General features: G+C 34.7%; 1 protein-coding gene across 1 annotated transcript in view; it reads left to right on the forward strand.

The window, feature by feature from the left end:
• Positions 1 to 13,920, forward strand: part of SELENOF (selenoprotein F) — a 28,495-nt gene that overhangs the window by 10,550 nt on the left and 4,025 nt on the right. The window contains exon 3 of the mRNA XM_033000569.1: positions 5,385 to 5,448. Within this exon, the coding sequence (XP_032856460.1) occupies positions 5,385 to 5,448 (64 nt within the window). The remainder of the gene's footprint in view (positions 1 to 5,384; positions 5,449 to 13,920) is intronic.

Here is a 13,920-nt window from a genome sequence, read left to right on the forward strand (position 1 = left end):
TATGTTCCAAAACTGCAACTTGAACTTCTAACTTTCTTTCTCTACTCTTTAGCTTAGATAATTCTGTTCACCAGGTCCAAGTGAGAGCCTGTACACAGGAGCCTTTTTTCCATCACACTTCTCTATTCCCCTCTGCTTCCTATCCCCACTCAAATAAATAGGGCATTCACACCACCTAATCTGTGCTACAACTCAGAGCTCTAAAGTTGATGGTTGCTCAGCTTCAGCATTTTCTCTCTCACCATTGTGCCAGATCTCTTGCTCACATGACCTTCCACCAAACCATTTCAGAGAGCAAAGTTAACAAAAAATAGTCTGCCAGGAGGGGAGGATGTTCTGGAACTTTTTGGTGGTTGTCGGATTTAGAGCGAAAATGTTTACATGATACTGCAAGGAGGCTGTTTAACAACAAAAGTAATACACTTAGGTGGATGGCACATCACATCTTCTGTATGCTAAAGACTGTAGTAGTAATGCACAATGATGTTATGTTGTTGAATCTCCTACTCAGAACTCAAAATTCTGAAGATCTCCAAGGATATAAATTCTACAACCTTCCTTAGTAAATTATTTCAGTGCTTGAACACCCTCACTGTGACTGTTTTTCACCCTTACATTCAGTTGGAATTTCCTTGCGTGCAAATAAATGAGAGCTTAGATTCTGCTTCAGCTTTGTTCAGAGGAATTTGCCTGTAATACATAGCGCTAATTACAGAAATAGCACTAATTCAGAGAACTGGTTTTTGACTGTTTGACTCTTTGTTTCCAAACTAATTTAGAGTTAGGCATCTCCCTTCACAGGATAATGAGTTGTGAATGGGAGCAGTTTCTTTGTTGCTAAACTTACTGATGACATCAGTTTGGAATGATGTGTGTGTGTAGCAAAGACTTCATTGGCTTTCTCCATTACAGAACAGTAATTCATAATGTTCCTGGCAGTGAGGCTTTCTGACTGTTCTCTTAACCCACAGATTCTTGCTGATTTTCTATCTCCAGGGAAGGTGAAGACTAGAGTGATTTTTGAAAACTTCTGTCTACACAAACACCCCACATTCTCTCCCTCACAGAAAATACGTTTATATCTCAGTGTGTATTCCTTTACTTTTACTAGAAAACTAGATTAGTTAAAATAACAAATGAATTGGTAGTTATGAGAGTTAAGGAAAGAGCAGAGGAGGGGAAACTTGCACCAAAATATATTTCCTTTGTGACTTCCTTTCTCAGAAGAACAGATATCAACTGCTGACTTGTTTCATTTCCTGGGTGGGTGGGTAGGTGAGACAGACTAAAAATTAATTTGTGTGCCTTTCAAAAAAGAGATCACACACTCTGTTTTAAAACAATATCAGTTTGTACATACCAAGGAACTTTGGCCAATAAGAATAATAATACCTGTATTTTTCCTGACTTTTCTTTGAAGTAAAACAATAGTATGAGTTGATAGGGGATGAGGAGGTTTCTTTGGCAAATCTGCTTATATGGTATTATGAAATCAAAATCACAGTGAATTTCATAAAAACCAAAATTGTTTGCATTGGAAAGAGATCAGTTGTTGGTAATTATTTAGTGGAAGATTGTCTGGTACCTGAGGCAAGTGAAAATTCCAGAGTTTTAGCAGTAGTCATAAGTTGTGGTTTACAGCTTGTTCTCAGACCTTAGCTTTATTTTTTTTAAACTGTCTGATATTAGGAGAAGAAAATATGCAGATATCAGAGGGAATCCAGATACCATAAGATAGCTATTTATCCTTGTGTGGCTTTATCATAACAGCTTGTTTCATTGCATGTTTTTAGACATGATGGTACTATATTTTTTTTAGCTGACTGCAAACAGCTGTACAAATCCAGTTTGAGGGACATTTTGTAACCTGTGCAGGATCAAGCTTAGTAGGTTAGAAGAAACCAGTGTGCAAAGTATAGGTACATTAGAAGTAAAATTAGGGATAATTTATTGTATTTTACAAAACTTTTTTTTCCACCTTCGATCTAACACCATTTTATTATGATCAAGGAGCAATCTTTTAGGTACCACTTTTTCAGTTTGGTTTGATCTGAATTACTGTCTGGTTGTTGAATTACTGTTTGGTTGTAAACATTAGCAGTTATAATAGCAGCTTCATAGCAGGAATGTAATTTTTCTTCTGGAATTTTCACCATGGCTAATTGTGATAACAATACCATATCTTTATAAATGAAGCACTGCTGGAATTTTGTCTTGTAGAAATTAATTCTGTTCTATTCTCAACAACAGGTGAAATGTTTTCTTTCACGTAAGTTAAGGTTCCTTGTTTTTAATTGCTGGAATAATTATTTTTACAATACGTATTTTGATCTAACATTGTCCTCATGTAAATGGTGGTTTATGCTGTTATAATTACCACTTTCCTTCATCATTAAAGCAGACATGACCAATAGTGTGGTTTTCTTCCTCAGCTGTGAAGAGTTGTTTTTATTACATCAGTGTGAACTATTACAAGACATTCAGGTGCTTACAAAAAACTTTTGAATTAAATTTAACTTAAGATGATGCTTTATAAAAGATGAGGGGAAGGTTCAGATTTTGTCACAATAGCCTTAGAAATCATACTATTGGAATGTTTTTTAAAAAGCTAAGTTATTTTTATAGATGCAGACATGATTCAGCCTGGAAATCGTAACAGCGCTCGTTTTGGATGTTAAAATGGACACTAGTAATAGTTTAGAGAGTGTTTATTTCCTTGCTTGTAGTACTAAACTCACTTTCATGAGCACTAAAACAAGTGAAGCATTATTTTAAAATGAACTAACTGAAGAGTTAAGCATTGTGTAATGAACTGACTCGTCATGTTTGTATGCCTCCACGCTGAGTCGTTCTTAGTAATACTTGAACACAGTAAATGCCTTCACAATGAAGTTTGGAGGACATCTGCTCTGGCCATGATGAGATGGTAGCAGCAGCAGATATTAACAAGTATGCTTTTGTTGTGGGCTAAGTGATGCAAATAAACCTGTGTTTCTTGCAAAAGACACCTTTGTTGAGAGTTATAAATGAAGCCAATTGATTTTTCTTTTTGTCTTGTCTAGCCATCTAGAGAGCAGCTGTTTGTCCCAGCATGAATCTGAACTTTTTTGTAATATCACAGTTGGGCTTCAATTACAGCAGAGTTATAAGCTCAAAATATAGACATCAACAATTGAGCTGTTTTCTTTGTTAAACTTTACTTCTGCCAGATATTGGCTAGGAATTTCAAACTGGGAGTAGTTTGTAATTACAAGATGTCTTATGTAGCTTAGATTCCTACAGCAATCTTGTTCCATAGAAATCCGTGTTTGAAAGGAAAAAATAAACTGTAAGAACTATTTGCAGTAATGCATTAACTCATTGTACAGTTGTCCTAAATTTGTGTGTACTTAGTTCTTTATACACGTATATAAAATAATTAGCTAACCAGATAGATAAAAGCTATATTTTCCTTTGTCTACTTCTTTATACTTGATAGAAAAATGCAGATAACTGTCAGTATCAGAGAACCAGTATAAATGTTCAGTGTATTAGTGAGTGTTCAAACTAATATCTAAATCTAGGATTGCTAATATAATTGTTGTTGAAAGTTTTTAAATAATAATGAATAGAGACAAGGTAAGTGAAGTTTATAATCTGACTATTTCATATGTTTTCCATCTCTGTAATTATTTCATGTTTTAAGTCCAGAGGAACTTTACTTATGCAAGCTAGTATCCAAGCTGTTTATAAGTGCCTTTTTTAATTAAAATCTTTATTTGAGTAGTGAAAAAATGCTTTAAAAAATCTGGTATTTTGGATCTCTTGAGTACTGTTTCATAGCAATTCTGGGTTTTACCAGTCAGATCTTCATTTTTATTTTACATTTTCAACTAGACATTAGATTTAAGTGTAGTTAAGCAAATTTCTGAGATGCTGTTCTGAACAGATAATACAATGTAACATTTTTAGTTCTGTTTCCTGTAGAAGCAATGATTACTGATTAGTTCATGTCAGGAAAGAAGTTGTAATTTCCCTGAAAATTATTAGAGTGTTTCTAATTCATGGTATTTAGGCAAATATTGAGTTGGACCTGAATTGAGAAGATTCATATTCTGAAATGAAGATGTATTCCTGGCTGTCCATAATGCCTGCATAGATAGGTGATGAAGTGTTAATAAAATTGTCTTTGAGTTTTCTGTCATACCATGTGTGGTTTGCTTTTATGACTTGTCACTCTTTTTTCAGAGGGACTAATACTCATTAAATTTCATAGTGAAAGCTTATTTTTAATTACATGTATTCACAGTTCATATTTTAAGTGAAATCTGAATTTACTTCATGTCAGTAAGGTTGTATTTTTCCATGACCTGACTTGCATATTTGTTATGAAAACACCATCTAAAAGAAAATTAAAGCAGAGGTCTTACTTCAATTCATTACTTACTAGAAAGAAAAAATTTTAACTGAAGCCTATTCTGTAGGCTTCTCTATAAAAACTGGGGTTCCAGGGTTAGAAGGACATGATTCGATACACAGTATTGACAACTATGTTTAAGATTTAAATGCCTAACTTTACAGTATGAAGTTCTATTTTATTAGCTGGAAAATTCTGTTGCTAATTTATTAAGATTCAGCAAACTATAGAATCAATTGCATGTTGCCAAAACAGTTTAAAAGCATGTGACAGTATACAAGATCAGTAGGTGTATTTATTTAGATACTACATAAAATTGAAATTAACTTATACTTTGTTTTAAAAACATTCACTCTGAGTATCTTGCATAGCTGGCAGAAGTGATTGACATCTAAGTGCAAGCATCAAAGACAGCCCAGCCTGTATATGTTACTTCAGCTAAGGTCTATTAATGTGCTTTGTCCTTTTTGTCCAACCACAATTAACTACCATAAACTACTAATAGTTAACCCAAATGAGAAGTCACTGCTTTATTATAAACAGTGTTTCACTGTCCAAGTTGGTTTTAAAATGGAAACTAAATTTTAACTTGACGAGGCTTTCTTAGCACATTTGGAGAAGAAGAAATAAAGTTTTCCTATTAATAGTCCATAATTCCCATTGTAACATGTCTGATTGCATGCATTTTTTAAATGAAGCTTTGCTTCCAGCAACAGTATATCTCAAGTGATGATCTTTTTCCTGTTTTTACATTTTTAATATAATGAATGAAAATTATCATGTGTCTTGAGTGAACAGTCAGCTGTTGCTTAACACAGAGAGAGGTCTGAAACTGCGATTCTATTTAGGATCTTACTCATCTGTAGTTACCCTCAACACAGCAGTGTGTTGTCTCCTCAAAGAAAAATAGTTCAACAGATAAAACACCATAAGTAAACTAGTAATTTAGACTTTTTCTGTCATTAACAACTTCTGCTTATTATTACAGCTTTATGCAGGAGCTGTCCTAGAGGTATGTGGATGAAAATTGGGAAGGTTCCCTCAAGTCCAGGGTAAGTAAAGCTACTGCTGTTCTTTCAAATATAAAATACTGTCACAGCTGAATGACAAAATGTGCTTTTAAGTACTACTGCAAGTAGTCATAAATTTTGTATATTATATCAGGAAAGTTGCACTGACCTGAGACTCATGTAACTGGTCTCCAATAATTGATAGATGAAATGATATTGTGCACTTATGGAACTACTTACTTTTCACAGAACCTGCAGTATAATTGTTTTGTCAGTGGATAATGACAGTCAACTAAAGTGAATGGAATACAGTGGTGTAAAAGGAAAATCAGTACCATCAGTGTGTGGTGGGAGGAAGCTGCAGGAAAATTTCATCTGTGAAAAATTTCAAACTGGAATTTTCTTATAAATGGGGGAAGAGCTTAGGTCATAGCAGTGCTTTGATTTATTTTTTTCTATTATTTTTATTTTCTGTAATGAAGATCCTAATACTGTAATTTGGATGTAGTTGAACATAGAGAAGAAAGACTAATCTGGCTTTAGACATAAAATTTCACAACCAGTGTGTCTCCATCTACCATGGCTGGAATTAATACCTCCCTGATTGAAGGCTGACTGACAAACAAGTGAAAAAAAGAAGGATTTTAAAACAGATTGCAATTAATATAAGTGATGCTGCTTTAGACCCTCTCCTGCCACCTCTACCCACACACAGTTCAGTTAATTGACTGCAAGACCAGAGCAAAGCTATTTTCTCTTTTCCACTGTTTAAAATGCCAAAATGAGAATTGTTTAAATGACTTGTCCAACTTCAGGGACATAAGGAGGTTAACTTTGTTAGCACAGAAGTCCATATTATCTCCATGACCGTTCAGCAAACCTAAAAACATTGCCAACTGTTGTTGCCCATTCACTCAGCTTCTTTATGGTTGTGAATTTGTAACAGTTAAGTGCTCTTTTGAGCTATAGGTTTGAAGGAAAAGGTTAACCTGCTAGCCTGACTCCACCTGCATTATGTCCTCTTATCTTCATGTGTAGGTCCTAAAAGGGAATGGCCCTCAATTTCTGCTCTGTGCACATCATGAAACACTTCCCAAAAGCTTACAGTACCAAAGGAAAAACTTGAAAAATCTAGACGTTTCTTTCCTTTCAATCCTTGGTTATCTAAACCTGCTTGAAGATTTACATTCCATTAATCATAGAGCTTGCTTTTTAAAATGACTGAATAAATTTCAGTGGTTTTTCAGTAGGTTCTCTGTTTTGACTACCAGTTCTTCTTTGGTACAGTGAGAAGAAAAGAAGGACTAACTAGTGCACTTAAAGATCTGTTTTGCCTTCTCATAACCAATTTTTGCAGTTACCCAATCTAAATTTATCTCGACCAAATTTACCACTAGGTTATTGGAACAGGTTGAAAGATGGGATAAACTTTAAGAGCATATTTAGAAATTTTAAAAAGCTGTAGAATGTATTCTTCCAGCTGTTATTTGTTCTCACATTAATATTAATCTTATAATACTTTTACTTAGATTTTTCCCCATGATTTTAACTCCTACCAGAAATAGTATTTAATGTCTCCATCTTAAGACATTAACATTCAAAAAGTGGTTCTATTTCAACTTCACTTGAATGTTTGCTACAGAAGTTAAGTTGCCTGAAGGTCATGCTGCTGTTTTTGAAGCACTGTCTCTCTAGGCTTCACTGAACTGTGTCATTGACAATGTCTCATTGCAAATAACTGTGATTCCTTTCCCATATCTTATACTAGGATTTTGTTGGGTTTTGGTTGTTTGTTTGGTTTTTTTTGTTTTGTTTTGTTTTTTTCAGAATATACAGAAAATGGCAGCACTAATTTAATGATTGTGTATGTATTAGAATACATGGATTAGTATGTTACTTCTGTATCTGACAGTGAAGTCTTCACTTTTAAGTGCCTGTGTAAATTGTTTTGTCACTTGACTTATTCCCACAGACTTGATTTGTCATGGACTACTTTTGGATTATATTTTCTTTGGCCAAAGGATGAACAGTGGTCTTTTTTCTTCTCAATAATAATAAGATTTACATCTTAAAATAGTTAAGGATTAAAATCTATTGAATTAATAAAGGTTTGTAAAAGCTACACAGTAAGGAAGTTACGTAGTTGGAAAAACATGCACATTGCTTGTGGTTACTAAATGCAGTATTCTGTGGTCCTTCTGTATCAAAATTTCTATCAAAATTACTGGTTATATAATTTTTAGGTACAGATAGTTGCTGAATGCACCTGTGTGCCTGAAATGTAAGAATCATTATATGTGGAATATATCTACAGATACTGGGAAAGCAAAGAAGTGACAAGTGATGAAAACAATCTAGTCCTCAGCAAGGTTATATCAATCTTAAACTGGACGTTACTCTTCGTAATATAACAAACTACTAAATCCTTTTGTGAATATGGCCAAGGATGTCTATTATTTTTTTTCAAATACATCTTCTTGTGATAAGTCAGGTAACAGACCACATTTCTATAAGTCTCTTTAAGTTCAGTACTGAAATATTTTTCCTGCTAAGTTTCCCTTAGAAATAAATTGCTCCATTATAACTGCTGTACCATAAAATTAATTCCTATATTACATGTATTTTGAAATTGTTCTGTATAAAACTGTTTTTAAATATTTACCATTTAAAAGCACTCCATCAAAGCAGAACATTGAAAATGTAAGTGACAAGATTCATAGATGAAGTAATATCTTATTATACCAGGTAACAGAAAATGTGACAGTTTTTGGTTGACTTCCATAAAACTAAGGCTCTGAAATAGAATAATAAATTAGCTGGGTCAGTGATTAATCTAGCATATTTGTTTTAAGTTGTCTTTTCAGTGGCAGTCGTGTTCTGTTCATGATGAGATAGGAGATCACAGTGTCTAGACTCATGTTCTTTCCAGTTTGTTTAATAAAAACTGAATTAGGCTGGATTTTTTCATTGAGCATTTCTTTTTGTTCATCAGTAGAATAACTCTCACCTCTCCCTGTGTGACTCTCTTTAGTTAAGAAATGGACATGCTCCCATAATTCTGTTACAAAAACAAGGTCCTTTAATCCTTGAACTCATGCAGTATTCAACTACATTAGATCCTCTGATTTCTGAGTCAGTAAGCACTCTGTTATATTGCCCAAGTTCTGCAAGCAGAAGGGATATTCTTTTAGCTACTAAAATGTAATTTGTTATGAGATTGTATTTTTAGGTAAAATAGCTTATTTCCTGGTTATTTTTATCTGTAATCCTTATAACTTTTTCTTTCACCAGTGTTTATTAATCTTAAATCTTGCATTGGTAGAAATTTTAGTAAATCATTTAAACATAGTAAGACATCTTAGTAAGCTAAGAAATGTAGGATATTGCAGTGGGAGATATGCATCGTTTTATCATAATCTTTTGTAAACAGATGATACAAAAACTAACAGTACTTCAGATGAAATGTCTCTTGCTTCTACAAAGTACCCTGCCTTTGTTTTTTTGTGAAGTTTCTTCTTCTGGCTTGGTCAGAACTCTCTTGGATTTGCTTTTGAAAGCATGTGGTGCTTTGTATAAAATAATGAACAGCTGCATTCTAATTTGATAAATATACTACAAATAGTAGTTGTTGATGTGCCATATAAATTCTTAAATTTAAATTCTTATCTCAAAGTGAGGTCTCCAAAAGGTAAAGAGCTATAGCCATTAAAATGTAAATGAGTACTTGATATCTGCTGTGGTTGTGTCTTTTTGCTAGGCTTATTGTGTCTTTTGAAGCAGGCTCATGCAGTCTTCAAAACTGCAGAGCATCTATTTGTCCCCAGAACAACTTACTAGAGTCTGAGAAAATAAATTAATGCTTTTGGTTTGCCTGTATTCCCAGTGATTTACATTTTTAGCAAATATTGCCAGTTGTCTTAGCAATGCTTAGATATTTGTGACATAAATAAATTTGGGTTTTCCTGTCTTCATAAAATATCACTCTGCTACTCTTCCTTTTGTTTTGGTTGCTTTTCTTTTCCATCCTCAATAAAACCATTGTTTTATTCAAGTTCATTTCAGGTACAAAATGGTCAAGTCTGTGGTATAGTCCAGTTTTTTCTGCCTTTTTTGTACAAATCTGTGACATTCTGCACAAAATTGTGTTTCTAGTAAATTTTTTTTTTACTTTCAAACTGCTTGTGTCTGATAATTCAGGGCCAAGTTAAGCAAACTACCCTTTATTTCATTGGCTTATGCTAAGTAATACAGCATTTGCTTTTTGTTTATTGAAATTAACTCAGAACATTTATAGATAATCTTAGATATACTTTAATCATACTCCTGTGTATTAGTATTAGATCACTTCAGTTATTTCCTATAACACATTTTGTATACATTTAATCTTACTTTTGAGTTTTAAAATTAGTTACATGCTGCATTGAGTTGCATGAAGTACCATGCTACTGTTTGATAAAATGTCTTTCGAAAGACTGTAATAATTCATGTGCTTCCTATTGCTAATTCAATGTGTGAAACATTCAAATGCATCACAAAAAGACTTTAAATATTTCTCTAAAAATAGAACATCCTTTATACTAATTTTGAAACATTCCTCCTTACTCATGAATGATGATGGAAGCATTTCTTTCTGATGTTGCTCTCTGAGCACTAACAATTCTTTGCCCTGATCTCATAATGGGCTTTTTTGGTGTAATACCAAGGGACAGGAGGGATAGTCACCTTCTTCAGAAAAGAATGCTGCTGCTTTTCAATGTACAATCAGCATTTTTAGTGACAATTACCTGTAATTTGAAGCTGTGTATCTGTACACAGCATCAAGAGTTTAGAAGAAGCTAAAAGGTTCTGTTTACTACAAAAAACAGTATAAACTGACAAGGGTATGTCCAGTTTAAAAAGTTGGATGAATCCCCATGGGCATACATAGTTCTCATAAGTGTTACAATGGTAAGGAATGGAATAAATTAAACTAAAAGCACATCTTTTTAAATAACAAAAGGATTATAAGTTTGAACAAGTGGACTTTTCCATTACTGGCAGATACTTAATCACATTAGATTCTTGCTAGAAGATATGCTTTAGCTTATCAGGAGGAAAAATTGTGCAGTAATTGCTGACCTTGTGCTAAAGATTTGACTAGTTCTGACTTGTGCTTTTCTATCATTAAAATCTGAAACTGATATAATAGAGACAGTAAGGGTTTTTTAATCTCCTACAAACCTTTCTGATTTGAGGCCATTATGATCCTTCTGATGGGTGTAGAGACAGACAAGGTTAAAAATGCTTGTCTGTGCATAGTTGTTTGAAAGCTAGTATGAGATTTTACTGCCATTGTATATTGGCAGTCATTCAAGCATTAAGAGATTAGTTTAAGTTTATCTCAATATAATTTTGTGGTTTTTCAGTTACAGATGAAGCAGGAGACATTTGATCCTAAAGTAAGAATCTAAATAATGTGAATATTCTTGAATGTAGATATCTTTGGTAGTCTGGATCATGCTCTTAATATATAAAAGTAAGTAGTCAACTCTGTTTACAAAGAAGTCATGCCTAGCGTGTAGATCTGTAACTCTGCATGGAGAGATGTGTCTTCATGTCCATTTTGGATCAAGAAGTTTTCTTATGGTATATCCTACTGTACCTCAGAGAGAATAGTGCAGGTGAGTGCATACGTATATACATAAACCTGACATTTGGGCCTGAGTGATTCTTAGTTTCCTTGGTAATCTCCATTTAGGACTGTAGGCTTTAATTCCAACAGACTTTCTCAAAACAAAGAGGTGCTATATATCAGAACCAAGTGACATTGTAACGATAGTAGTGAGTTTCTCTGCTCTACTGTGTTCATAGGCAGAGCCTGCTCTCGGGTCTTTAAAAGCACTGTTCAGTATTACCTCTCTTTGCAAAACAGTTTGGTGCTGGGCAAGCTTTAAAATGCCCATACATACCTGATCCTTTTCTCTGACCTTTTAGTTGCAGTTGATGGCATGACAATCAAGTCTGCTCTGTAGACTCACCTCAGGATTGCCTTCAGACAGATGGCGTATGCTTTGGTATTGGACATGTTTTATAAGAGCACATGGTGAAGTGATTTTGTTAACATTATGTGAAAGGACAGTTGCAAAGCTGGCAGTAGAACAGCTCTGACTTCTAGTCTGGTGTTTAATTCACCGGAACACAGTGTCATGACACCAAGATCAGAGTTCATCTTAGTGAAGTCAAAGTGGAAAATGCCTTCCCCACTCACCCATGGATGGATTATATAAAAGCTTATTTCTCTGCACTGTGTAATTTCTAAAGTTGCTACAGGGAGAAGAAAATTGAGAGAATAGCTGGGATGCTAGTATTAAACATCAAACTGTTAAATAATGGTGTAAAGATGGGCAAGCAGCCTTCAGACATAAGATCTTTGGAAGCAACAACTTTGATGTCACGGTATAGAGGGGAGGCTGTTGGGGCAGTGCTGAAGGTAGAGCATGTCCACCACATCACATGATAAGCAAGCAGCCACGTGTCCCAAAATGCGCACTGTGGCTGCATCTGACTCCCTGACCCCATCCATTCCATTCAAGGGCTGTTTTGTTTATTCAATTTAGGACATAATTTGAGGGCGGGGGGGAAGGTGTTTGATGGGATAATCTGTATTTTTAATGCATGTCAGTGTATTAGTTTCTCACTTCAGCTTCCAAAATTGAGCCTATACAAATTCAGTTATTTGTACAGTGAGTGTTTTTCTTTGTGGCATTGCAAATTCAAGTGACTAATACAGAAAGTCACAATGATCATCATTAGAAATAAATATGCCATTAACAAAAAACAATTTTGTTCCTGCTGTCTAAAATTTCAGGAAAAATGTTCTGTAGTGCTTCTGTTTTCAGAAGATTTAGACATTTGAAATTGATACAAGTGTGTAATAGCTACTTTTACAGCGACAAAATGTAATGCTGCCTATAGAATACTTTCTTCTTCCACCTATTTCTGTTCCCATTTTATGCGAGCTTGGCCAGTCCAACACTGCAGCCAGAGAACAGCCACTCCTGTCCAAATGAGCTTTCACCTGGCACTCAAGTAACAAATCCTCCCACCTGTCGCAAGCTTAACGTGCTGTAACCTGAGTTAACCCCTAAGGGCTATTCTTTAATACAACAGAGTTCCACAGTTCAGATTTATTCTGAAACTTTATCCCTTTTGCTGTTCTGCAATTAAAGTTACCCACTGTACTGACTGCTTTTTACAACCTCCTTTTCATGTAAAGCCCTAGAGACTGATTTCAGCTTTAGATTTAAATTGAAAAAAATGTGGAAAAATTCCCCATGAAATAGTTCAATGTGCTGTGGATTTAACAAAGAATAAGAAATAGCTTTGCCACTTTTTTGCATGTTACTGTTGATGACAGCCAAGACAACTAACAGGTCACAAGGACATGGGAAACACTGAAGTTGAAAATTATATCTTTGTGAGTTTAAATCATAACTGAACTGCAGCAGTATGTGATCAAGTATTGATTATTGAGTGCTACTTGAAATTGTTATACAAGTACAGCTTACAATATGACATTAGTGAATAATTCTGTAGAAAGAACAAAAATGAGCCTTATTTTCTTCTTCAGGGGTCTAATATTTCTGGCAGCTCTTTGGGCCATTTTTTTTTAAACTGGTTTATACTGTGTAGTGGTTGGTGCAGCAGGCAGAGTAAATGATTTTGATCTGTATGGGGAGCACAAAGAAGGAAGAAAATAAATGCCAGTCTGTATATACATACTGAGAAAGTGTTAAGGTAACTGTCTACAGTAATATAAAGATAGGTATAAAGATGCCAGGGGACATCTCTACAATTACTGAGGAAAGCACTACTGTGAGGCAGTATGAAACATTAGTCCTGAGGTTGCACTCTTCCATGTACCAGCTGGATGCACTGCAATTTGTGAGAGATTCATTGTTGTCTGACCTTGAAAAAGCAGTTTCAACATGCAGCCAGTACCTTTGTAAGAGTCAATCCGTACTGACAGGGTTCATCCTTGGGGAGATGCTACTGACCTACTATAAGAGTGTCCAGAATCCACTTAATGTCAGTACAGATACTAAATTCAGCCTTTAGCATGAAAGTAGAAAGGAGGAATGAAGACTATGCTATTTTCTAAATAAATTTTAGATACTTCTAGGAAGACATTTATTATGCTAAAATGTTTGGAAGTAGGGGATTATGCTCACACTTTGTCCTGAAATAATTCATAGCATCTTTTCTTTTTAAAGTTAAAGTTAACACAAGGCCTGGGTTGTGCTCTAGGGATACAGGGACTGTGCTGCTGTTAATGCTTGCTGTTTGCTGACTAGCGCTTCAAGTAAAGAATTGTTCAGCAGCCCTGAACCTGCGCTTCTCTCCCGGTAGCTACATGACAGGCCATAGGGACCATCTTAAAGCTGATTGCCTTTAGGAGTGTCAAGAGGAGAGTAGATACCAGCTTTTCTTCTTGTTTTCTTTCTGGTTTTTGACATGTAGTCTGAAAGATCTCTG

The sequence above is a fragment of the Tyto alba genome, unplaced genomic scaffold (genome assembly GCF_018691265.1).
Source record: "Tyto alba isolate M040663 unplaced genomic scaffold, T.alba_DEE_v4.0 Super-Scaffold_1000006, whole genome shotgun sequence".
Taxonomy (NCBI): Eukaryota; Metazoa; Chordata; class Aves; order Strigiformes; family Tytonidae; genus Tyto; species Tyto alba.